The 26,795-nt window shown below is 47.3% G+C and overlaps 1 protein-coding gene across 1 annotated transcript; it reads left to right on the top strand.

Moving 5' to 3' along the window:
• The first annotated feature begins 946 nt into the window (after nt 1-946).
• Nucleotides 947-26,795, top strand: SDHC (succinate dehydrogenase complex subunit C). Its single transcript, XM_070397389.1, has 6 exons — nt 947-999; nt 7,435-7,491; nt 9,932-10,033; nt 15,755-15,816; nt 21,831-21,994; nt 25,794-26,795. The coding sequence occupies exons 1-6, from the start codon at nt 980-982 to the stop codon at nt 25,896-25,898; spliced, it is 510 nt and encodes a 169-aa protein (XP_070253490.1). The 5' UTR covers nt 947-979; the 3' UTR covers nt 25,899-26,795.

The following is a 26,795-nucleotide window of genomic DNA, read 5'->3' as shown; positions in this document are numbered from 1 at the left end:
CCTGCTTAATTTTTTTTAAATTATTAATTCTCCTGCTTATTTTTAAGATGAGTCCTGGTGTTAAGAGGATTCACTGAATGTTTGGTTTGCATTTCAATGTGAATCTTTCCCATCGATTCTGGGCTCTGGAGTTAGCTTGAGGGGAGAGGTCCCGCTGCTCCTGCTCTAGGACGTGCAGGCTCTCCCGTAAAGCCACAGCGCCCGCATCTCCCCCGGCAGTCCCGGTGGGCTCCATGATTAGTGTTAAATTTGCGTTATGGAAATGCAAAATAGCATTTTCATTTGATACAGAAATAACCGCATTTATGCTATTTAAATCCTGAAAGGAAGGGTGCAGCAGTGTTAGCTATGAGTCAGGTCTGAATATTAATGTAATAATGTTTTGTGGTGGAGAGGAGCTGTCTGGGCTCTTCCCTTCACTCCTCCCCCGCCCTCTGCCCGCAGAGACTCCAGAACCTGCCCCCGCCGGGCCCTGCTCGCCCTCTCCCCGGGGCTCCCAGCGGCTCTGGAGGTGACTGCGGGGCTGGGTCCTCGGAACTGCTCCTCCGCATCAGAGCAGAGCGAGTCCTCGCGCCCACCCAGGCCTTCCGGCTGAGGGCGTCACCCCAAACCCGAGCCCAGGGGTAGGGAGCGCGGCCCGAGGTCAGCGGGCGTCCAGCGGGGCGCAGGCTGCGGGCGCGGAGACCCGCTGCTCCCGCTGGGCCTCCCGGGCGTGTCCGTGCGGGGAGGCTGCGCGCAGACCCGGAGGGAACCTCGCAGGGGCCCCGGGCGTTTCTGCTCCGCGGGGCCGGGGGCGCGCAGGTCCCGGAAGGTCTGGCGCGGCCTCGGAGCGGCTCCCGGCGGTGCTCGGAGGCCCGGGAGGCCCCGGCAGGACTCCGCGGGGAGGCGCGCGCCCCAGCCCCGGGCGGTCACGTGCCGGAGGCCCCGCCCCGCGCCCAGGCCGGGCCGCGCGTCACTTCCGCCCGGGCCGGAAACCAAGATGGCTGCGCTCCTGTTGAGGTGACTTTCGCGTGGGGCGGGATCGGTGCCGGCGTCCCGCCGAGACCCGCCAGGCCGCTGGCTTCGCGGTGACGGTTGTCCGCCCCGTGCCCGGGCGGCGGGAGGCCGTGGGGAGGCCCCGCCGGGACCCCAGCGGCCGCCGCTCCTGCCCTTCGCGGCTGGGGGTCATCGCCGCCGTCTCTCCCCGCCGGATCCCCGGTCTCCCCGCCGCCGGGAGCCGCCCGAGGGCTGAAGCAGGCGGACCTCGGAGGCGCTGCGCGTTCGGTTCCGGCCACGCAGAGAAGCGGGGTGGGGGCGCGGGAAGCCGCCGCTTTGGCTCGTGGGGGGGCCTTGCCTTAGAGAGAGAAGAGCGGCGCCCGGGAGCGACCTGCGGGGGCTCAGGTCCGCGCCCGGGGCTCGCAGTGGCTCCCGACGCTGCGGACGCCTCCTGTCGGCCGGACGGGCAGCGTCGAGCTCCCCCGCTGCGCCGCCGAGAGCAGGAGGCCGGGCCCTCCGGCCGGTGAGGAACCGGAGCTCCGTTTCAGCTCCGTGTAGGGAGGAGCAGGTGCCCGCTCTTCTCCGTAATGTCCGTTCCTTCCGAAGAATCAACACGGGCTTTCTCCCCCCCCCCCCCCCCGCGGGGTGCCTGGAGGTGCTCCCCCCCCAGGTACCGTCGCCGCCCCCCCCACCCCCCCGCCCCCCCAGCTGCCTGGACGGTGCTCCGGCCGCTGCACTCTCCTGGGTCCATCCCCGGTGGCTTTGTGCCAGCCCTATTGTTGGACACTAGTTGTTACAGAAAGTTAGCTTTAATGCCGTTGAGATTTAATTCCCGATTTACCCAAATGTCTCATTTCTCTTTCCACTTAAGTCACCCAGTATAAAAATAGACTTTATTTAGTTTCTCTCTGTTGACAAAATGACTCCTTTTGGAGCTGAGATCAGGAATGAGTCATCTTAGTCCTTTATTTTCCTCCCTGCCTCTTATTTCCACACGAGAGGCCTGGTGCGCCAATTCCTGCAGGGGTGGGGTCCCGCCCATAGGGCAGTGGGGGGAGGGCTGCGGAGGCTGAGCGGGGCGGGAGGTTGGGGGGCCGTTGGGGCCCCATCCGGAGACTGGCCTTCGCCGTGTGCGTCACAGCCACAGGTCCAGGGGGAGTTGTGGTTGCTTGGCTCTTATATATATAGTTGAGCCCTTTTCCCCTAAGCTGTGCCTTGCCCATTCTTTCCAGAATTGCCTCCATAATTGAATGCTTTTGGATTCTTTGATATATCATACTTTGGTAGTGGTGGAATTAACATTTAGCTTAAAATGATCATTTCTAAACAGTTCATTTTAGGAGTTTCAAGATCAGGTTTAGAAGCTGAGGATCATGATCCTCATGAACTGTGTTTAGACATCATCATCTTCAGTTCTGTAGGACTGTCACCACCAGGATTCCATGCCAAGAAGTCGACTTTTTCATTAGTGGCAATCCGAGGCTTTCATAGGAGGGGCACTTCTCTGTTCCTTTCTCACAGGGTTGTTTTTTTTTTTTTTAAATTTCTTTATTGATTAAGGTATTGCATATCCCACCATAACCCCCCTGACCTCCCCCACTCATGCCCTCCCCCCTGTTGTCTGTGTCCATTGGTTAGGCTTATATGCAGGCACACAAGTCCTTCGGCTGATCTTTCCCCGTACCCCCACCCTCCCCTACCTTCCCTCTGGGGTTTGACGGTCTGATCCGTGCTTCTCTGTCTCTGGATCTGTTTTTTGTTAATTAGTTTATGTTGTTCATTGTATTCCATAAATGAGAGAGATCATGGGATATTTGTCTCTCTAACTGGCTTACTTCACTTAGCATAATGTCTCACAGGGGTTTTATAGAAGGTTTTCTTTAAATTAAAAAAAAATTCCTGATGAATTTCTAGTTCTAACTCACTTCACTAGAGGAACTTGGAACTGTTTATAATGTGCTGATTTAACCCAAAGGAAAATACCTTCTAACTCACTTCACTAGAAGAACTTGGAACTGTTTATAATGTGCTGATTTAACCCAAAGGAAAATACCTTCTAAGAAATTAGAACTGGTTTCTAGTGTCACTACTTTATTTGGAACAAGTCAAGGTCATTGGTTCCATGATTATGGACTCCTCATTTGTGAATGAAAATAGTAATAACTTGGGCCCACTGAAGAGGAATATTGCTTAAACATTTTTAATACTTGGTTAAATATTATTAGTTATCAGAATACTGTATGTCATGGCTTTTGAATAGTCTATATTTTGTACTAGAGGCCTGGTGCACGGATTTGTGCACCAGTGGGGTCCTTCAGCCTGGCTGTGGAGGGACCCCCGGAGGGCTCCAGGGCACGTCTAGCCCCTCTCACCAAGCCTTGATTGTCTGGACCCCAGCAGCAAGCTAACTTATCAGTGGGAGCGTCTGACCCCTGGTGGTCAGTGCACGTCATAGCGAACAGTCGAACGGTTGGACACTTAGTATATTAGGCTTTTATGTATATAGACCCACTGCACGAAATTCATGCATGGTTGGGGTCCCTAGCGGCTGCTGGCTGCTGGGCAGGGCCTTCCTTCATTCCGCACCGCCCTCTGGTGGTCTGCACATGTCATAGTGAGCGGTTGAACTCCTGGTCAGTTGAACTCCCGAGGGGACACTTTGCATATTAGGCTTTTATATATATAGATACTTCCTAAGCAGTTCATGGATTAGCCAGTGACTGATAGCCAGCAGAGTAACCCAAACTCCATTGGCGCTCAGTTAAGGAATGACTTGCCGAAGCCAAGGCAGATAGAGAACAGCTGGGCTTCTACGTGACCATGTTCATGCTACTGAAGCCCAAAGTCACCAAGAATCACTAACCTTCTGGGCATTGCTCATCATATTAGATTCTACATGTGAAACATCTCCAAAAATAAGTTTTAACTATATATGTAACATTGTTTTTAAAATAAGCATGCTCATTCACAGACCATTTTCTTGAGCCTCTTCTATGTGTCAGACATTTAGAGGTATAGATGCAAAGTATTCCAGTCCTATCCTTGAGCTCAAAGTCTAGAGGAGATAAAAAATAGGTTAATTATTAAGCATCATAATAGATATAGAGATATGAACAAGTGGTGTGGGCTCTTGACAAGTATAGCAGGTAAGGCTAAAGAAATGGTGAAGTTGCTCAGCTGGTGTGGCTCAGTGGTTGAGTGTTGACCCATGAACCAAGAGGTCATTGGTTCGATTCCCAGTCAGGGCACATGCCCAGGTTGTGGGCTCAATTCCCAGTGGGGGGTGTGCAGGAGGCATCCAAATGATGTTTCTCTTTCATCGATGTTTCTATCCCTCTCCCGTCCTCTCTAAAAAAAATCAATAAAAACATCTCTATATGTAAAAGCCTAAGCGGTTGTTTCGACCTGTTGACCAGTCGCTATGGCACGCACTGACCACCAGGGGGCAGACACTCAATGCAGGAGCTGCCCCCTGGTGGTCAGTGTGCTCCCGGAGTGCCACTCAGCCAGAAGCCGGGCTCACGGCTGGTTAGTGCAGCTGCGGCAGCGGGACCCCCTCTCGACTCCTTGGCAGTGCTCCCAAGTGGCGGTGGCAGGCACAGCGAGCGGCATGGTGCCCAGCTTGGGCTCCTCCCTGGCTGCCTGCCACTTGGTGCACTGCTACATCTCCCAAGGGGTCCTGAATTGCAAGAGGGCGCAGGCCAGACTGAGGGACCCCCCCCTCCCCTTTGCATGAATCCGTGCACTGGGCCTCTAGTATTTTATAAGAAGAAAGAAAGAAATGGTGAAGTTGCCACCTAGGGATTACTGGGTTTTGAAGGATGAGTTTATCAGGCTATAAGGGAGGTTCCAGTCAGAGCAAAGGCATGTGGTCATAAGAGGGGTTGCGCCATGAGGGTGTGATGTAGCATCCAGTGTGGAGAAAGTATAGGGCTAAAGGGAATTCGTTGAAAAATAGGTCCAGAGATTGGATTGGGCAGTGCTGAGAAGGGCCTTGTTTGGCCACAGTAGGAACCTTAAACTATAAGCAGTAGGAAATGGTTAGTTAAAGACTTTTAGGCAGAAAAGCAGTGGAATCAGCTTTGTTTTTTAGTAAGTGAGCTCTGGTAGTTCTGAACGATAGGGAAGAGATGGTGCTAGGGGGATAGTGCAGGAGCTTCTGTGATGGAGCTCCTAGTGAGAAATGAAGAGGATGCGGACTGAAGCAGTGGACTGAAGTTTCTAGATGGTGTTGGTAGGCTTTGTATGCCTTGCATATATGTGGGGCCGGGGGGGGGGGGGGGGGGAGGGGTACGAGGAAAGAAGAAATCAAGGATGACTTGCATTGTAGCTTGGGAGTTAGTTGTGGGCTGATAACCAGAAATCAGAACTTTTGTGCATCCATGATTGCTTTTCACTGAGGCTGCATGTGAAAGCTACACATGTATCTAGTGTTGCTGCTATCCCAGACATTTATGAAACTTTTTGGCATAACATCAGATTAAGTGTAGAGATCATATAAGAGAAACTCATTATATTATAGTCACATCTTATTTTGGGGAAAAAATAGCTTTATTCAATTTGATCATATGGACTTGGCTTTGAATAATTTGTGGGGCTTTTTTCTTCCAAAAATTCAAATTCATTTTCAGCAGACAAATATTTTTATCACCACTGAGGGTTTTAAATAGAATATGATGCAAACTCTAAAGACCTTGGGGAGACCAATGAAATATTAGTATCTTCCATATATGTGGTACATTACAGTTTAGAGAATGCTTTCCCGTATATTTTCTCATAGAACCCTCTCAGCACCAGTGAGGCGAGTAATATCAATAGCATTTTATAAATGAAGAAACTGAAGCCCAGTGCCACACTAAAGTTACACAACTTACACAGACCTAGAACTCCATCGGGCTTTTTACTTTGTCCACTGTTCTTTCTACCTTGCTGTTGTTGCCCAAACCAGAGAAGTTGCAAAAGTGATTTGAGCAATGATCACATTTGGGGGTAATGCATTTAGAAGGGGACAACACTAAATAGAGATGATAATCCTAGGCTTGTTAATTAAACAATAAAAGAAAGGACTACTATTACTTTCTAGCTATCACATGTAAAGTACTATTTCTGGGTGGGAAAAGATCTTTTCAGAATTTCTGGTTTCACATGAAAGGCAAGGATGATAAATACTTTTGTCACATCAAATAAAGTTACGGCGTTTGTGCAGCTGGTTTCTGTTAGAGCCTGTGGAAAGTTGACTTTGGTATTTGTCTGGGAAACAATAGCACTAGAAAGAGAGAGGCTGTAGATTCCAGCCCACATCTGCAAGCTCTTGCTGGGGGGCCGAGGGACTGGACTCGCCTGGTGTGAGGAATGCGAGCCCTGCAGCTTCAGAGTCACAATTACTTCAATTGAAAGAGATTTGTTCCCACTTCTTTCTTTCTGGGAACCTTGGATACACAATGTCCGTATTCACCTCTTGCCTCCAAAGCTGGAAAGAGGGAAGAGCTGAAGGAAGTGTTGGTTGGATTATTTGTCCTTCACGTTATGGGTCCTTCTCGTTTCCTAGTGTAAGAAGGAGGTTCTTGAAATGTTGATGTATCTCCTCTCAGTAAAGGGCGGATGATCGTGAGCTTGCTTAGATCACGGGGTCTTGATAAATCCATATCCCTTTGGTGCCTTGACATAGTGGAGACACAGTGAACCTCTGCAGAGTCAGTGTATTTACATTTTAGTCCCAGAGCTTCTTTCTGATAACTTTCTTAAGTGCTTTTGGAAAGATTTGATACAAGGTGAGTGAAGGGTGTAGTCATCATACTGTGTAAACCCTGAGTCAGTGCAGTTCCTCTTCAGGTAGCATGTCTGGGCACATTTTAGTCTCAGACTTGAAATGTAGCAGCTTTTTTTATTAGAAAACTTGTGTGTCCTCTTCAAGTACCTGCCCTGCAGGTAGTAGAGAAGGCTTTGTGTTCCCATATTTTTGCAGTGTCATAGGAGACTTTTGACTTGGAGTTCATCCAGGTTGTTAGGAACTTGATGTGCTTCCTAATGAGAACTTAGTATTTAGGGCCCTCCCCGCACAGACCCCTGTCTCCACCTCTTAACCCTCTTCTTGCAGAGGGGTCGCTGGTAGCTCAGCTGTGTGCTGGGAGTTGCCAGGGGCTTACCCTGGTCTTTTTTTTTTTTTTTTTAATTTTTTAAAAAACTCATGTCTCAACCATCACCTCCTTTAAGACCTAACTTAAAAAGTCACTTTCTTTATACACTGATCATTTTCTACTTTGTGTTGTGTTTAGCCAAAACTTTATTTTGCATTTGTAAGTGAGATTTGTGAACATAATCTCAAGGACACTGATACTGTCATTGCTTCCATGTTATGTTTAAGTTTCCCCTCAACCCCGAAGTCTATACAGCGCGGAAGCAGAGAAGGCTCTGGGAGGGTCCTGCGTGTGCATTGACTCTGGCTCTCTTGTCTTGCAGACCTGTTGGCCGTTATTGCCTCCATGGCCACCTCAGTCCTCGGCTCTGTATCAGAAAGTAAGTTTCTAAATTTGTGGATATTATTATTTTTAAAAAATATATTTTTTATTGATTTCAGAGAAGAAGGGAGAGGGAAAGAGATAGAAACATCAGTGATGAGAAAGAACCATTGGTCGACTTGCCTCCCGCACGCCCCCCACTGGGGGTTGGGCCCCCAACCTGGGCATGTGCCCCTGACTGGGATCAAACCTGGGACCCTTCAGTCCACAGGTCGACACTCCACCCATTGAGCCAAACCAGCCAGGGCTGTGGATATATTATTAATTTTTCTCCCTCAGGGAAAAGCAATAGATTTTTGGCTTAGATTTTGGGGATACATATGAAAGCAAGACATTGTACATGGTTGGCTGAAAATACAGTGATTGAGGTCACTATTTTTCTCATCTTGTAGTGGAAGGAAAGAAAAAAAATATTTCTTTGGATTCTGGCCGATGTGGCTTTGTTGGTTGGAGTGTTATCCTGTACACCAAAAGGTGGTGGGTTTGATTTCCATCAGGGCATATGCCCAGATTGTGGGTTCAGTCCCAGGTTGGGGCGCATGCAGGAGGCAACCAATCAATGTTTCTCTCTTTCCCTCCCTTCCTGTCTGTAAAATCAAATTTTTTTTAAAGAGTATTTCTTTGGTCTTTTAAAAATTTTCCTCACTTTCAGCTTTTCTGTTGTATTTAACTCCGTTGGTTTAATCCAATTCTTGATTCCTTCCTTGATAACTAATTATTTTCTGATTAGTCTTTCTTTAATGCTTTTTTTTTTCTTGTAAACTTTAATTTCGGGCAGGAATTAATTTTTATATTTTTCTCTGCTATATTCATTTCTAGTCTATTGACTTCAACAGTTGCCTCTGTTATTTTTTTTTTTAACTTTTAATTTTGGAAATGTACATTCAGAAAAGTTTGAAGACTAATACAGTGAAGGTCTGTATACTGTATATTTTAGATTGTGCCATGTGAAATTGGTATTTCCGTAGGTCTAACCTGGTCTAATATTGGTAATTTAATGTGGTTCATTATATATTTAATTTTCGTTATCATTTTCTCTGAGTTCTTTGCAATTGAGTTGCAGGGATCGTGACGCTTCACTTGTAACTACTCATAAGAACAAGAACATGATCTTATATAACACGGTATAGTTATACAAGTGCAACTATCAGTTCAGGAAATTTAACATTGATGTACGTTTATTCACTATACAGTCCATTTTCAGATTTTCTATTTGTTCCAAATAATGTACTTTATAGAAATTTAGTTCGCCTGTTCCCATCCAGGATCTCATGCATTGTATTTGGTTGTCATGTTTCTTTAGTGTCTTTGAATCTGGAACTGTTTCTTAGCCTCCGTTGTCTTTTATGACATCGACAATTTGAAGGATAAGGGCCAGTTGCTTTGAGGAGTGTCTGCCAGGTTGGGCTTGTCTGATTGCCCTATGAGTAGTCAGGTTACCCATTCCTGGCAGGAGGAGAATGTGAGTGATGTGTGCAGCCTCCGTAAATTGGAAGAGGGGCACATGAGGCCATTTGTCTTATTATCAGTGATTTCAACTTTGATCATTTGAATAAGGAAATGTCTGCTAGACTTTTCCAATCTGCAGGTACTGTTTTTTTCTTTTGTAATTAGTACGTAATCTCTGGGAAGATACTTCTCTAGGGGGATGGAGTCATGCTAAGTGTAGGCACATAATCAGTTATGCTGTTGACATAGCTGTTTAACTGTTAGTTTCAGCCCAGTGACAAGGGAAACCAAGAAACTCATTAGAGGCACTGAGCTGAATGCAGTTCTTGATTTTTGTGAACCTGATAGGGAATCTTGAGCCAGTTGAGCAGGTGAGAATGTGTGAGGCAGCACGTGTGGCCTGGGAAAAGGGCAATCCATTTATGTAAATGGTTTTGAAATATTATGTTTGCCCTGATGCCCAAACACAAAGCAGTGGAGCTTCTGTTGGTGGACCTGGGCGTGGGGGGATGAGAAGAAGATTATCCTCTGATATAACCTCATTGGGTGGTTGAGGGTATTAATAACTGAGTCAAACTTGGCATAAAGATAAGGTGAGTGGTTGAACATGTTTTCCTTATACAGTGTTTCATCCAGCCCAACTTTCCTTTTTTGATTTTTAACTTTTTGTTATATAAAAAAATTTAAACCAACTTTACTTTTTTATTTTTTAAACCAACTTTACTTTTAATCATTTAAAAACCTTCTGGTTTGCCCTAGCCGGCTTGGCTCAGTGGATAGAGCATCGGCCTGCGGACTGAAGGGTCCCAGGTTCGATTCCGGCCAAGGGCACATGCCTGGGTTGTGGGCTCCATTCCCAGTGTGGGGTGTGCAGGAGGCAGCCAATCAACGATTCTCTCTCATCATTGATGTTTCTCTCTCTCTCCTTCTCCCTTCCTTTCTGAAATCAATAAAGAAATATATTTAAAAACCTTCTGGTTTCATTTTAGTGCTGTTCCTTTGGGAACCTCAGCCAAGGAAGAGATGGAGAGATTCTGGAGTAAGAATGCTGGTTCAAACCGCCCTCTGTCTCCTCATATCACTATCTACAGGTAAGGGCTCTGGGGCCAGGGAACCTAGCAGGTGGGGGCAAAAGTGCTGGACTGGCCCATGGCCTCCCTGGTTATTTCCCTCAGGCCTTTTATAAAAAGACTAGAGGCCGGGTGCACAAAATTCATGCATGGGTAGGGTCCCTAGGCCTGGCCGGAGATAGGGGCTGAGTGGGGCCTTCCAGCTGCTGGCCAGGGCCTTCCTTTGTTCCGCGCCACCCCCTGGTGGTCAGTGCTTGTCATAGCAAGCGATCATCGAACTCCGGGTTGAGCTCTCAAGGAGACACTTTGCATATTAGCCTTTTATATATGTAGATGGCTAAATTCTATCTTTTGGGCTTATAAGGGTAATCTATCCTACAGAGCTCCCATTTGGAAAGTCCTGGTAAGTCAAAATGTTGTCCATCAAAAAAAAACCTACAAACTATTTTGAAGCAATTTCAGATTTGCCTAAATGTTGCAGAAATAGTACACAGAGTTCAAGTATACCTTAAATGGGATTCACAAGGTGTCAATATTTCTGAGGGCTTTAAAACAAGTGCAACCCTGGTTGGTGTGGCTCAGTGGTTGAGTATTGTCCCATGCACCAAGAGGTTGCTGGTTCAGTCTCGGTCAGGGCACATGCCTGTTTGCAGGCTTGATCCAGTAGGGGGTGTGCAGGAGGCAGCTGATCAATGATTCTCTCTCATCGTTGATGTTTCTATCTCTCTTTCTCCCTTCCTCTCTGAAATTAGTAAAAATATATTTTTAAAAAAAACATTAAAAATGTGCTACTTAAAAAAAAAATGAACAAGTGCAGAGAGGATGATGCAGTTTCTATTACATCTGTAACAAGTTAGCACAATTGTGGCTTACAGCAAACATTGATCATCCAGCGGTTCTGAGGTCAGAGTCTGACAACATCTCCCTGGGCTAAAGTCAAGGTGTGGGCAGTGCTGGTCCCTTCTGGAGGTTCCAGGGCAGAATCACTTCCTGGTCTTTTCCAGCTTCTAGAAGCTGCTCTGAATTCCTTGGCTTGTGGCCCCTTCCTCCATCTTCCTAACCAGCAGTGATGGGTCAAGTTCGTCTTCCATCAACACTTTGACCTGCTTCCATTTCACATTCTTCCCTGACTGTCCTCTTCTGCCACCCTTGCAATTACATTGGGCCCATCCAGATCATCCAGGGCGGCCTTCTTATCTGAAGGTGAGCTTGGTCTGCAGTCCTACAATACTAGGGAGGTTGTTATCTGCCTTCCACTGTCCCTTAATACTTGCGTGTGTGCTTCCTGAAATCAGGGACTCTTCATTGTGCAGTCATCCCAGCCAGACATTAACGCCCGACTGGCGTGGTTCAGTGATTGAGGGTTGACCCCAAAACCAAGAGAACACTGTTTGATTCCCAGTCAGAACATATGCCTGATTTTGGGCTCAAACCCTAGAAGGGGGCGTGCAGGAGGCAGCCGATCAATGATTCTCTCTCATCATTGATGTTTCTATCTCTATCCCTCTCCTTCCTGTCTCTCTAAAAATCAATAAAATCATTTAAAAAAAAAGAAAGTTAACATTGATCCAGTCAGCATCCAATCATCAGGTTCCACACGTATTTTGCTGGTTGTCCCAGTAATGTCCTATATGTAGGTCCACGACCCCACCAGGCCGTGTATTGCTCAGTGGTCTTTTTAACCTCCCTCAGGATGGAACAGTTTTTAGTTTTCCTTATCTTTTATGACCTTGACATTTTTAGAATGTTGCTTATTTTAGGTTTGTCTGACGCATTCTTGTGATTTACACATTATGGGCAGGACTACCTCTGAGAGATGATGTGCTCTTAATCTATGTTTCTGGGGAGGCACCTGGTGGTTTAGTCCGTTACTGCTGATGCAGACTTGCATCATAGATTAAGATGTGTCTGCTAGGTTTGTGTTATTAATACTGAGTTTGTGGGGAGATACCCTGAGGCTATAAATACTCTATTTCTCACCAGACTTTTACCCACCTGAATCGTTATTACTATGATGGTTGCCAAGCAGTGGTTTTTCTAATTCCATCATACCTTCTCGATTCATTTATTACTAGGGTGAGGCTTGCTTTCTTCATTGGTACAGACTCAAGGATTCGTAAAAGGAAAAACTCATTCATAGCTCCTCCACTTTTGTGAAAACAAAAAGAAAACACCACAGTTTCTTCTCAATGTCACCAATGTTTAGGGTTTTCCCCCACACCAACCAGTTTTCCAGTTCTGGGCACCAATTGGACCTTCTGTGATCTGAACACTACCTACCTGACAGTATGACACTAACTGTCTGAAGTTAGCGAAGGCCCCACAGGTTAGGGCTCAGTCCCACATGACTGCCCCACTTCACATAGGTTGAGACCTGTATTCTACTGGCCAGGATCAGTCGGCTTCCCAGGATCCCTGCCTTGGGTTCAGTGATTTGGGCTCACAGAACTTGGAAACGTCTACTTACATGAACTCATTTATTATAAAGGATATTACAAATGATATTGGTTCCTGTGTGTATATAGTTCCTGACCTGAAGATGTATTTAAACCTAAAAACTCTCCAGCCCTAGCTGGTTTGGCTCAGTGGGTAGAGCGTTGGCCTGCAGACCTAAGGGTTCCAGGTTCGATTTTGGTCAAAGGCATGTATCTCAGTTGCAGGCTCAATCCCCAGCCCCAGGTCGGGGCACTTGCGGGAGGCAACCAATTGATGTGTCTCTCTCACATCGATGTTCCTTTCTCTCTCTTCCTCCCTTCCATTCTCTCTAAAAGTCAATGGAAATATATCCTTGGGTGAGGATTAACTACAACAGCAAAAAAAAAAACACACACACAAAAACCAAAAAAAAAAAACACCTTCTCCATGGAGGCTTCATCATATGGGCATGATCATTTAGTAATGCAACCTCAAGCCCCACCCCCTTCCTGGAAGAAGGTGGGGTAGGGCTGAAAGTTCCAAGCTTCTAATCATGGTTTGGTCTTTATGGTGACCAGCCCACATCCAGAGTCACTTCATTAGAACAAAGGATGCTCTTATCACCCAGGAAATTCCAATGGATTTAGGGACTGTGGGTCAGGAGCCTGGGTCAAAGACCAATTGTTAGGACAAAAGATGCTCCTGGCGCCCTGCTACTCGGGAGATAGTAAGGTTTTTTTAAAATATTTTTTAAAATATATTTTATTGATTTTTTACAGAGAGGAAGGGAGAGAGATAGAGAGTTAGAAACATCGATGAGAGAGAAACATCGATCAGCTGCCTCCTGCACATCTCCCACTGGGGATGTGCCCGCAACCCAGGCACATGCCCCTGACCGGAATCGAACCTGGGACCCCTCGGTCCGCAGGCCGACGCTCCATCCACTGAGCCAAACCGGTTTCGGCGATAGTAAGGTTTTAGGCGCTCTGTTTCAAGAACCAGAGCAGAGAGGAGAGGTAGAGGTAGGTAGATGCCCATAGGGTTACACTGTTGCGCTCATCTGTTTTGATGTTGAGGTTGTTCCAGACTTGGCCAGTGGGCATTCTTCAGGGTGGTCCTGTGAAATCATGACCTGGTGCTAGATGTGCTCATTGCTACCAGCTGTCCTTGCTTCTAGACCCTGTCAGTAGATAGAGCTAGGGCACGTGTGTGCACACACAGCATGCATGTACATGTGTGTCTGTTATCTGTGTCCTCAGAAGTAGCACTGATAGCTGTAATGCCAGTGTCTTCCCGAAGATCTCCTTTCTGGCTAACCCAGTGCAGCGTCCTGAGCGCTGCTGCCCTCTTTCCTTGTGTTCTTGCCAGGGAGCTTGGCCATTCTTCAGCCACCTCCACACATACCACAGCCCTTCAGACTTTCCCAAGCCGGATTCCAGAAATAGTTCTGATTGCAGAAATTGGACGAATGTCCAATATTAAAACAGAAGGATACTGATAAGTGATCTCAGTCCTTACTACTTTATGGTGAAACTTTTTCTTAAGACATAAAAGATTTGGGGGAGGATTATAATGATAAAGAACTCTTCAAATTATTCTGAATCTATATTTAAAGCCCTGGCCTTTCTTCATAGGTCATACAACAAATGTAGTGGGCTGGTGAGGTGAGTCTTGTCCGTTTGTCCTGTTTTGAAATTCTAGACACACTTGTGGACAAAAGAGAAATAGCAGTGAACAGGGGGTTGCCTCCAAGGTGACATGTCTGGGAAAGACGCCCAAGAAGTCTGAAGTCATAGTTCCTATTTCTAAGTTCTGGAGTTTTTTGGAGGAGGCATGAAGTAAATGGTTGAGTTAGCAGTTTCTGAAGCACTCTTTGGTTCAATATATTGAGTCAGTTTATCAAAGCAAAAGTGTATATAGGGATTAAGCTATCAGGAGAAAATGAGTTCTTCAAAAGGATGTTAGAAAAAAATTTTAGCCCGGCAGGTGTGGTTCAGTTGGGTATCTTCCCATGCACCAAGAGGTCACCGGTTCGATTCCCGGTCAGGGCACATGCCCAGGTTGCCTGCAGGAGGCAGCCAATTTCTGTTTCTCCCTCTCCCTTTCTCACTAAGCATTAATGAAAACATAACGTTGTATGTCAACTATAATTGAAAATAAAATTTAAAAAAACAGGAGTTCAAGGATGGTTGTATATTATATGAAACAGTGGATAAATAAATCTCACTTAGGTTTCCTTCTACTTCAGTTTTATGCCTGGAGAAACGGAAGGCCCCGGGGTTGTATTCTAGTGACTATTTCCTAACTGTGCAGGTTTATTAGTGTCTTTGACCTTGTTGCTTCTCTTCATGAAAGGAGGTGCTTGCGTTGCCATTCATGCCTCTTTTCAGCTCCGTCAGTGGTACAGTCTGGTCAAAGGGAAGGCTGCTGCTTAAAGAGATCAGTGCTCTTATTTAAAAACGAGAACGTGGACACACATGAATGTGAAAGCTGATTGTTTCTGTTTAAATACTGCCTGTTTCCACAGTGGTTTCTGTTCTCTTGGCAAGAGTGGACTCTAGTGTGGTGTCATCTTCTCCTTTTTTTTTTTTTGTTAATCCTCCCCAGAGAATATCCTGTTGGCTTTTTTTTATAGAGAGTAGAAGGGAGGGGTAGAGACAGAGAGAGAGAGAAACATCGATGTGAGACATATCAATGGTTGCCTGCAACATGCACCCCGACTGGAGCCGGGTTAGAGCCTGCAACCAAGGTACGTACACTTGACCAGTATCGAACCCACTACCCTTCAGTCCATGGGCTGATGCTCTAACCACTGAGAAACTGGCTAGGGCTCATCTTTTTTTTTTTTTTTTTTTTTTTTTTTTTTACAGAGAGGAATGGAGAGAGATAGAGAGTTAGAAACATCGATGAGAGAGAAACATCGATCAGCTGCCTTCTGCACACCTCCTACTGGGGATGTGCCCGCAACCAAGGTACATGCCCTTGGCTGGAATCGAACCTGGGACTTTTCAGTCTGCAGGCCAACACTCTATCCACTGAGCCAAACCGGTTAGGGCTAAAGTATGTTTTTTATTGGTTTCAGAGAGAGGGAGTGAGAGGAAGAGAGAGATAGAAACATCAATGATGAGAGAGAATCATTGATGGGCTGCCTTCTGCACAATCCCTACTGGAAATTGAGCCTATGAACCTACAACTGGGGGATGTGTCTTGACTGGGAATTGAACTGTGACCTCCTGGTTCATGGGTCAACACTCAACCACTGAGCCACACTGGCCAGGCTAGGGCTCATCTTTTCCTTTTTTTAGTTGCTTTTATGTTTCTTTGCAGTTGGTCTCTTCCCATGGCGATGTCCATTGGCCACCGCGGCACTGGTGTTGCCTTGAGTGCAGGTACGTATGTGTGTTCTTGTGCACACACACACCACACGCACACGCACATGCACACACACTTCTGTGAATAACTTTGCTGTTTCTTTAGCTACAGGCACTGCCTTCCTTGCAACTCAGCAACTTGATTTAGAGAAAACGATGAGTCTATTTTAAGCTTATTGTTCATTCATTGCTTTAACAATTAATTATGAGTTTCCATTATGCTCAGGTTCTTTGCTTAGGGATTTTAAAATCATCCTTAGCATATCCTGCTGGCATATTTACTGAAATCACAGTGCAGAGATAGAAATGTAATAGAGATGGGCTGGCTGACTGAAAGTTGACCCAACATAATCTGAGGTCAGTCATCAGCCTTATTCTTTTTTTTTTTTTTTTTTTTTTTATGTTTGAAAAAACTTTATTTTATTTTATTTTTTTTAATTTATTTTTTTAAATTAAATCTTTATTGTTCAGATTATTACATTTGTTCCTCTTTTTTCACCCCATAACTCCCCTCCTTCCAGCTCCCACCCCACCCTCCACCCTCACTCCCCACCCACTGTGTTCATCCATAGGTGCATGATTTTTGTCCAGTCACTTCCCGCATCTCCCACACCCCTTTTTCCCCCAAGAATAGTCAGTCTATTCCCTTTCTATGTCCCTGATTCTATTATAATCACCAGTTCATTCTGTACATCAGGTTATTTATTCACTTGATTCTTAGATTCATTTGTTGATAGATGCATGTTTGTTGTTCATAATTTGTATCTTTACCTTTTTCTTCTTCTTCCTCTTCTTAAAGGATACCTTTCAGCATTTCATATAATACTGGTTTGGCGGTGGTGAACTCCTTTAGCTTTTCCTTATCTGTGAAGCTCTTTATCTGACCTTCAATTCTGAATGATAGCTTTGCTGGATAAAGTAATCTTGGTTGTAGGTTCTTGGTATTCAGCACTTTGAATATTTCTTGCCATTCCCTTCTGGCCTGCAAAGTTTCTGTTGAGAAATCAGCTGACAGTCGTATGGGTATTCCCTTGTAGGTAATTGAGCCTCTTTCTCTTGCTGCTTTTAAGATTTTCTCTTTGTCTTTTGCTCTTGGCATTTTAATGATGATGTGTCTTGGTGTGGTCCTCTTTGGATTCCTTTTGTTTGGGGTTCTCTGCGCTTCTTGGACCTGTAAGTCCATTTCTTTCACCAGGTGGGGGAAGTTTTCTGCCATTATTTCTTGAAATAGGTTTTCAATATCTTGCTGTCTCTCATCTTCTGGCACTCCAATGACTCTGATATTAGACCGCTTAAAGCTGTCCCAGAGGCTCCTTACACTATCTTCACACTTTCGGATTCTTTTTTCATTTTGCTTTTCCAATTGGGTGTTTTTTGTCGAATCTTTGGTTTGATTATTGTACTCCTCTGGTCTGCTATTGGGTATAATATTCTTTATTTCAGTCTGTGTATGCTTACTTTCTAATTTCTTTATCGTAGCATCGAGGGTCTCATTAGTTTTCGTGAGGCTCTGCACAAATTTATGGCAAGCCCTCAAAATTGCGATTCTTAGCTCCATATCCTCCATTTCTGTCATGTTTTTTTGTCTCCGCATCTTTTATGCTTTCTTGGTGCACCCCCTTGTGGTCTCTGTGCGCAGTCTTGTTCTAGCCAAGCCTTAATTGTTGTAGTTAACACTAGAGGGATTTGACCCCCAGGCCGACTGGCTATAGGAATCAGCTGTAAGGAAAACGTCTGCCTTCTGGGGAGGCGCTAATCCAGCCTTTGCCTGAGGCGATCGGCAAATGGCTGTGCGCAGGGCTTGGGCGGGGGGGGGGGGGGGGGGGGGGCGGGATCAACAGGGCGGGCGGAGGGAGCAGTTATGGCCACGCTCAGTCCCGTTCCCAGAGGCTCTGCTTCTCAGAACCCCGGCAGCCGCTGCAAACCTCGGAGAGAAAGCTGCCCTCAGGTTCCAACTGATGCGGGATAATCCCGCTTCTCCCGTTTGAGTCTGGGTCCCTAGAGACTCGCCCGGATCTGGAGCCCAGAGTCTGAGACTCACTCCCGACAGAAAACGACAACCGCGCCCTCAGCCACCAGCCCGCTTTGCGCGCGCACCTCGGTACCTTTGTATTTTCCACACTGCGCCGCCTCTGAGCCTCGATTTGCTGTTCTCTTTCCTTCTAGTTGTAGAGTCTCTCTTCAGCCAGCCTTCCTGTGGTTCTGGGTGATGTCCGTTCAGTCTTTTAGTTGTATTTTTGAAATGGTTGTTTGCGGCAGCGGTCTCTGGTGTTTACCTACGCCGCCATCTTGGTCTCTCAAAACTCCATCAGCCTTATTCTTACAGAGACTCAGTTTTAGCCCCATTCCTTGTCATGCAGAATTGATCAGGCCCAAGGACTGACTCACTCTCCAGTCTCACTGTCTCAGCTACAGACCACAGTGTCTGCCTGTTTGTGTCATGTGAATATAGCCCGGGGTGATTGTACCCTGGTCTTAGTTCATCCTTTTCCGGGAGTGAGGTTTGTTACAGGTTCTGGGATTGGATGCATCTTTCCACAGGAGGGAGATAGTTTGTAAGAGGATCAGCTGTGTTTTAAACGTTCTCTGCTGGAGATATGCTCATAATATTTTTGTTTTTCATAATATGCTCAGGGTTCTTCCTAGGCTTCTTTTGTATTTATTTATTTTTAATCCTCACCGAGGATGTTTTTCCATTGATTTTTAGTGAGTGGAAGAGAGAGGGAAAGACAGAGATGTTGATGTGAGAGAGACACATCAATTGGTTGCCTCCTGCACAGGGAGGAGCCTGCAACCAAGGTATGTGCCCTTGACTGGAATTGAACCCGGGACCCTTCACTCTGCAGGCTGACGCTCTATCCACTGAGCCAAACCGGCCAGGGCTCCTAGGCTTCTGAGGACTATTTTACTGAAGTGGTTGTGGTCATCAGCAAGGCCGGTGGCTTCAGTGTAGGAGTCCTGCATTTAGGGAGCTGCAGCTGAGACAGTGGCAGAAGTTATCTAAAGCCACGTCTCTGCTACACGCAGCCAGATTCGTTTTGCTGGTGACGAGGTGAGGATGGGCACTCCCAGCTAAGATTTGATGCTGTCATTCCTTGGGCTGGGGAAGGGACAGAGTCCTGGCATAAGGATAACTGTGTCACCTGGGAATCCGGGGATGGTTTCTGGTGGTTAACCTACTTGCACTGAAATAACTGGATACATTCAAGATTAGGCTATTTCAACTATAAGTTCATCATCGCTGTATTTCTGCTTGCTTGAGTCTTGTCATTAAATGGATGCTTTCTGCTTAGTGAGGGGTATTGATGAGGAACCTCACCCTGCAAGCACTGGGAGAACAAGAGCAGCTTATTTCTCAGGCTGTAGTTCCCTGTGTTGCCTAAGCGTATCTATCACCACTGAATGGAAACAGTCTGATCATGGCCTCTGATGATAAAGTATTCGTTTGCTGAAATTAAATATATTTTTTTCACAACTGTACTTAGTAATTACTTGTTTTTTTTCTTTACCCCTTTGAATGACCATGTAGTCAGCATGTATCCTGTTCTTCCCGGTTCTCCCTGGCTCCAGGGCGGGAGGTAGTAGCTGTTCTCTGTGGCAGCAGCCCCCATGTTCCCTCCGGTGCTGAAGGGAACAGAGGCCTCCAGGTGGATGACTTAGGCGACTCCGTCAACTCTCTGAACCTCAGTTTGTTCCTTACAAACTGGCACGTTAATAATGCCTCTCCCAGAATTGATGGGATTTCAAGAAACTAGACTCTGGATGTTGACTTACAGGAACAGGGATGAGAAGCATGATCAATTTAATAGCAACAGCCTCTCGGAGAGCGATGTGCACTGGCCAGATGGCAGCGAGGCGAGGCTCATTTGGCCTGAAATGAATCAGTCCCAGCAACGTGATCTTTGCATGTTGTGGCTCGCTTCCAATTTATTTTTCACACATCAGCAAGAAAAAAATTTATAAAAAATATTTTTGAATCATGTCAGGCTTAGAATCTTCTATTTTTACTGTTCTATTACTATTATTTGCCTTTCCTCTTAGATTGAAATTCAGGCCTCCACCGCTGCCTAAATGCCCCGCCTAATCTGCCCCCTGACGCCTCTCTGCCTGAGCCCCCCTTGCTCTCTGCTCCCTCCTCACGGGCCCTCAGGCCCCGGGCGCAGAGCCGCTGCGGGTTTCATTCCCAGCCTGTGCCATGCGTGGTTAGTTTCCTCACAAAAGTGTCATCTCGATGTGCTTTGCTTGCTGCCATATCTGCAGTAGCTTCTATTTCTAGATCTATTGCTAATTTTTAGTTTCATAGCACTGTCCTTCATAGTTCTTATCACACTGGTTGTTTCTTTCATAGTTTTTATTATATAACTAGAGGCCCAGTGCACGAAATTTGTGCACGAGGTGCGGGGGGGGGGGGGTGTCCCTCAGCCCAGCCTGCACCCTCTCCAATCTGGGACCCCTTGGGGGATGTCCAACTGCCGGTTTAGGCCCAGTCCCAGTAGAATCGGGCCTGAACCGGCAGTTGGACATCCCTCTCACAATCCAGGACTGCTGGCTCCTAACAGCTCGCTTGCCTGATTGCCCCTAATCGCTTCTGCCTGCCAGCTTGATCACCCCCTAACTACTCTCCCCTGCCAGCCTGATTGACGCCTAACTGCTCCCCTACCGGCCCGATTGCCCCCAACTGCCCTCCCCTGCCAGCCCGATCGCCCCCAGCTGCCCTCCCCTGCTGGCCTGGTTGCCCCCAGCTGCCCTCCCCTGCTGGCCTGGTTGCCCCCAGCTGCCCTCCCCTGTTGGCCTATTGGCCCCCAACTGCCTTCCCCTGCCGCCATCTCGTGACAACGTGAGGGTGGCCATCTTGTGATGATGTCATGCAGCACCATCTACGCTTTTATTATATAGGATTTGTAATTATTTTGTTTGCTTAATTCTTATAAATTTGTCTCTTATTAGACTGTAGAGAGTGGGGCCTGCGTCTGTCTTATTTACACTCATACGCTCTGGCACTTAGGAAATCTTTATTTACTAAATGAGTAAATAAATGGATGTTTGCATGCAGTGTCCTTTCAGAAAGAACTGTTCATTCCTCCTACCTTCTAATTAATCTCCGGTTACACATTGGAAATTGGGGAATGCTATTAATAGCCTCTCCCCTCAAGGGTGGAGGAGTCTAAGGAGTAAGACAAGTGTTACTATGCATGGTGATAACTTTAATAGAGAGGAGACCCCAGGGGAGAGGCCAGCTGAAGGAGTGGGGGAGCTCGAGGGAAGGATGAGTTGAAAGGTCATGACAAGGAAGTGGAGGAGGGCATTCCAGTAGAGAAGTGACCTTAGCCACAGGCCTAGGGATGGGAAGCGCCAGTCGCTGGAGTGATGACTAGGGCTGCTGCTGGAGAGCAGGGCCTGTGGGAGAGAGCGCGCGGAGTGGCTTTGGTCCGCACACTGGGACTTGGTCCTGTGGCCGTGGGGGTCGGAGAGGTTCCTGCTCTCGCTTCTTCCAGCAGCAGAGCAGCTGGCCGAGACAGGAGGTATTCGTTCAGACTGTAGAGACTTGGTGGCCCATGTAGAATTCCAGAAAGCATGTTGAACTTGAAAAGAATGGTGACACTAGTTTGACTTTAAAATAGAATTTATTGAAAAAGAACTTTACAAACAATTCTTTAAAAGATAGAAAGAGGTGGCTAGTAACACCCTTCCATTGCTTAGGTTCTGTGGGGATTGATATACTCACGATTTTTCATAGTGAAGATGGTGTGGAAATCTGGATGAGACTAGGTAAATTCCTTGAGAACGGCAGGTGAGAACTGAGGGAGACAGAAAGGGTAAATTAGCATGATGAACAGATAGCAATAAAAGGAGTGACTAGGAAAAGCAGACACGGTGCCGAACAGTAGGTGTACAGGGGAATGGAGCTGTGAACGAACTGTGCTCTGGACGCAGGTGCTCCAGCTTGTTGGGTGCTGTCAGAGCCAGCTCAGACGTCACCTTGGTGGTGGCTGGTGGGCAGCTGTGATGGGCTCTCGTGGTTGTCTCCTCAGGGGTCTCTCTTTTTGGCTTGTCGGCCCTGTTGCTCCCTGGGAACTTTGAGTCTCATCTGGAACTGGTGAAGTCCTTGAGTCTGGGGCCGGTGCTGATCCATTCAGCCAAGTTTGCGCTCGCCTTCCCTCTCATGTATCACACCTGGAACGGGATCCGACACTTGGTAAGTTCATTGAGATTCGGGCCTTTCCCGGGTGAAGGGAGTGGAGAGGCTGGGAGGGCTCTCTCCTTCGTTGTCTGGGTTCAGTACTGTTCTGAGAGTTACTTGTGCTGGGCCTTTGCTCAGGGGGTTCCTGGGCAGCTCTGCTGGGGACAGAGCTGAGCAGTGTTAGGCCTGACAGTTTTCAGAGGGTTGTTACTACAAGAGACCCCTGAAGCCAGGCCATCCATCTGGCATGGAAGACATATTTCCTAGACCAGTGGTTCTCAACCTTCTGGCCCTTTAAATACAGTTCCTCATGTTGTGACCCAACCATAAAATTATTTTCGTTGCTACTTCATAACTGTAATGTTGCTACTGTTATGAATTGTAATGTAAATATCTGATATGCAGGATGGTCTTAGGCGACCCCTGTGAAAGGGTCGTTCGACTGCCAAAGGAGTCGTGACCCACAGGTTGAGAACCGCTGGTCTAGACAAAGATGTGGTGCCTCCTGGCTCAGGCACTGTTGCAGGCTCAGGGATTCCATTGTGAGCCAGAGGAACATGGTTGCTGCTTTCAGTCTGACATTCCTGTCAGCCCAGAGTGAGGTGTGGCTGGTTTCAAAATACACTGACTTTTGTATCTTTGTTGTTGTTCATCCTCACCCGAGAATATTTTCTATTGATTCTTAGAGACAGTGGAAGGGAGGTGGAAAGACAGAGAGAGAGACATTGATGTGAGAGAGAAACCGATTGGTTGCCTCCTGCACTCGACCCCAACCATGGCCGGGGATTGAGCCTGCAACTGAAGTACGTGCCCTTGACCAGAATCAAATCTGGGACCTTCAGTCCACGGGCCGACGCTCTATCCACTGAGCCAAAATGGCCAGGGCTGACTTTTGCTATCTTGACATTGAATTGCATTACCTGTTTTTGGTCTTTGTTTATTTTTCACTACTGGAGAAAACAAGGCCATTGTTAACAGAAACTGGGTGCCTATGATGCCAGGGTTTCTTTTATTTCTTTTGTGTTTTTTTTTTAGTTAATTCTCACCCAAGGATATTTTTCCATTGATTTTTAGGGAGAGTAGGAGAGAGAGGGAAAGACAGAAACATCGATGTGAGAGAAGCACATCGATTGGTTGCCTCTTGCATGGGAGGGTGGGGAAGGACAGGGGGACTTAGGTTGGAAGGAACCTGCCACCAAGATATGTGCCCTTGACCGGAATCAAACCTGGGACCCTGTGGTCTACAGGCCGACGCGCTATCCACTGAGCCCAACCGGCTAGGGTGGATCCCAGATTTCAATATTGGGTTTAGGAATGTTTTGATGGCCTGAGAAGCTTGGGATCGGTTTAGACTCGTGTATCTTCTTTATAAAGAAGATCACTCCCTCCTCCAGCACCTTTGAGATTTCGAATTCTGTGTCTCCCCACCCCTAGTCTTGGTTCCTTTCCCAGGAAGACAAATACAGTACAGTCTGGTTTCCCGTTAGCCGGAGCCATCTGTCACATGGATGCTTTTGCCTGAATTGACCTTTTATAGCTTCCATGTCAGAGCCTAGAGACAAGCACTTTGTGTGTTTCAGTCGTGTCCAATAGATAGTTTAAAAGAATAGAAAAGTGGGAGACAAATGACTGTAAACGTCAGTGTGTCTGTCAGCTGTTCTGGGACAGCGCTCAGTATCATCAGTGATGGCTTTACCTCCAGACTTCCCCAGAGCAGAGCCCTCAGGAGCACTGACCAGCTTCCTCGAGCGCGGCCGCCGGGCGGGGCCTTGCATCTGTGGGCTTTCCTCTCAGTCTGGGGGGGCGGGGCAGGGAAAGAATCTCAGAACGAAGGTGTGGTTTTTTGTGTGTTTTTTTTTTTTTTTAAATCCTGGCTGATTCTGATTTTCTTTTAGAGGGAGGGAGGGAGGAGAAGGAAGGAAAGAGAAACATTGATGTGAGAGAGAAACATTGAACCCTCGACCTTTTCTTGGTGGTAGGACGTCACCGAGCCACCGAGCCAGAGAGTGTGGCTTTCCTTCGCCTGTACACCTGCCGTCACTTTTCTCTTAGCAAGTGCGGCTCTGAGTGTGGAGCAGGCGTCTGTTCTGCGCAGCCAGGAGTCTTGTCCCCGAGCTGATGCCTGGTGCTCCAGAGAGCACCTTCCCGCCCGCCCAGCAGGGCTCACACTGTGAGACTGGCCCTGATGAATCTGATCTGGGAGAAGCTGTTTGGGGCTGGGGCGGGGGGCATCCTTTTGGTTTTCTCTGAAGTGCTGCTAATTTAGTCACTTTTACTTGTACATTCAGAGTGTGGGCGGGTGTGTGTGGGGCAGTCATGTGGGAAAGTGTGGAATCTGAAGACCTTCCTTTCACCATAAGGGATATAAGGGATCCATCCTTCAGCAGCTCAGAGCACAATGTGTCAATTCCCTGGGGCACGAGAGAGTCTAAGTCAGTGTTTTTAAATTGTGGCTTTGACCCAATGGGTAGAAAACCAATTAGTGGGTTGCTACCAACAAAAAAAGAAAGTTAAGTGGATTATTACACATAGAATGTAGCACATGGTGATTATAAGTATTGTTTTTTATTTATTTCATGAACTTTTTCTGTGCAGATATTAATAAAATTCAGTTGAGTACATTCAAAGACCTGGTTGGCTCTTTTAAGGCGTTCCTGAGCGGCAGCACCCCCTCCAGCAGCTGGGAGGAGCCTCCGGGGCTTGTGTCAAGGGCAAGGTTTTTATAGGAAGAACGGTCCATCCGGCAAGGGAGGTGTTGACAAAAGAAAAGAAAGGGTTGTTTTTGGGTCAGGGCAGGTCTTCTCTGGGTGGAGGAGGAGGTTTTATCCTGCAGATTGTCTCTTTTCTGTGGGGGATGGAGAGGCCCAGGTGCCAGGTGGCCTTCCTGGTGCTGACCAGCGAGTTCCAGGTGGTTGGCTGAGAGGGTGTTTCTGCGAGTCTGTGGCTCCTCCTTTAACATAAGTGGGTACTAATTAAAAATATATTTCTTGCCCTGGCCAGTGTCGCTCAGTGGGTTGGGCATTGTCCCAGGCACCAGAAGGTTGCCAGTTTGATTCCGGGTCAGGCCACATGCTCAGGTTTCAGGTTCGGTCCTCGGTAGTGTTGTGCAGGAGGCAGCTGGTCAGTGTGGATGTTACACTCTCATTGACGTTTCTGTCCCTCCCTCTTCCTTTCTCTCTAAAAATCAGTACAAATATGTAAAATACATATAAATATTTTTTCTTAGTGGGGGTCACAGTCAAGACAAAATTGAGAAATAGTGTTCTAGATTCCAAAGAGTCTTTTCTAGATGCTAGTTAGGCCTCAGGGCCGATAGCCCTTCTCCAGAGGGCTCTGTGTGACTGTCTCTGGGAGATCATGCCTATGAAATCCCCCTTTTGGAGACTCACAGTACACATCCATGAATTGTTGGGAAGTCTTGCAGTTAAATGTTTACCAAGTTTATCTGACTACACCCCTTTCCCCAGCCCTTTTAGCATTCTGAGGAGAGTGGGGCGGAGGGTCTCGTAACCCTTTCAGCATTCTGAGGAGAGTTTTTGAAAGAACGCACTTTGGGGAATGTTGCTTTTGTCCTGTCCTCACGGGAAAGCTTTGTTGATTCAGTCTGGAAACTTTTGCCCACAGGGCGCGGGTGCCTTTGCTGGGCTGGGCTGCAGGGGTGGGCACCCCGTGGCGGAGGTGTGGAGGGAAGGGCTTTCCCTGGGAGCCAGCTGGAGGCTGCTGCCCGCCAGGTGCAGTCTCCCTCTGAGAAGGGGGTTGTGGCCGTGACCAGGGTCCTGATTGCTGAAATGCTTTCTTTTTCCTTTTTCTGCAGATGTGGGACCTGGGAAAAGGCCTGAAGGTCCCGCAGCTGTACCAGTCCGGGGTGGCTGTCCTGCTCCTCAGCGTGCTGTCCTCGGTGGGGCTGGCCGCCATGTGAAGAGCTCCGCCCCAGCTCCTCCTCCCCCAGATGATTAGTTCCCTGATTTCCTCAGCTCTCTCCTGTTCAGACCTGTGTGCTTGCACTGTCCCTGGAGCTCAGCTGTGAGAAGGGTCCCAGGGCCCCCTTGTTTCTAGATGGGGTGCTGCAGCAGCTCCCTCTTCCTGCCCCCGCTTGCAGCCTGCTCGGGGCCTAGGAGCCCTTATTCTCTCCATATCGGGCCTTGATTTGTGCTGAGGGTCAGCTCTTGGCTCCTCTTCCTGAGACGGTGGAAACAAAGCCAGCTCTGTGGCCTCTCCCATGCCGACTGGGAGTGGGGCTCTGGGTGCCACTGCCTGTGGGTTGTGGCTTCAAGGACAGTTCTGTTCACTGGTCAGACCCAGGGTCCTTAGCCCCCACGTGGTGGGGGGTTAGCCTGTCCTGGCCAGAGGGAGAGAGAGAGGGTGAGTTGGCTTTTGAAGCAGGTGCTTTGGGGAGAAGATACATAGATTTTGATACAAGAGAAAAATCCAGAAAAGTATTGCTGAACCTGTTAAGGGTTATTTCTTTTCCTTGCAATTCCAGAAAAACAAGCTTCTAATTGTCATGTTTTCTAATCGACATTCATGTGACATCTTTTTCTGAAATTAATTAAAATACTAATTTTGTTGCCCTAACCAGTTTGGCTCAGCGGATAGAGCATTGGCCTGCGGACTCAAGGGTCCCAGGTTCGATTCCGGTCAAGGGCATGTACCTTGGTTGCGTGCACATCCCCAGGAGGGAGCGGGGGCGTGCAGGAGGCAGCTGATCGATGTCTCTCTCTCATCGATGTTTCTAACTCTCTATCCCTTTCCCCTCCTCTCTGTAAAAAATCAATTAAAAAAATATATTAAAAAAAAAAAAGAAGTAAAATACTAA

This window comes from Myotis yumanensis, unplaced genomic scaffold (assembly GCF_028538775.1).
Source record: "Myotis yumanensis isolate MYYU_CA2020_CCGP unplaced genomic scaffold, mMyoYum1.0.hap1 SCAF_17, whole genome shotgun sequence".
NCBI lineage: Eukaryota > Metazoa > Chordata > Mammalia > Chiroptera > Vespertilionidae > Myotis > Myotis yumanensis.
This window is presented reverse-complemented; position numbering and strand designations above follow the sequence as displayed.

Excerpts from the sequence above, each read along its gene's own strand:
- SDHC (XM_070397389.1), top strand. The coding sequence starts at position 980 with ATGGCTGCGCTCCTGTTGAG. Across the intron at positions 1,000-7,434 it reads ATGGCTGCGCTCCTGTTGAG|ACCTGTTGGCCGTTATTGCC; the intron begins GTGACTTTCGCG and ends CTTGTCTTGCAG. Across the intron at positions 7,492-9,931 it reads CCTCGGCTCTGTATCAGAAA|TGCTGTTCCTTTGGGAACCT; the intron begins GTAAGTTTCTAA and ends GTTTCATTTTAG.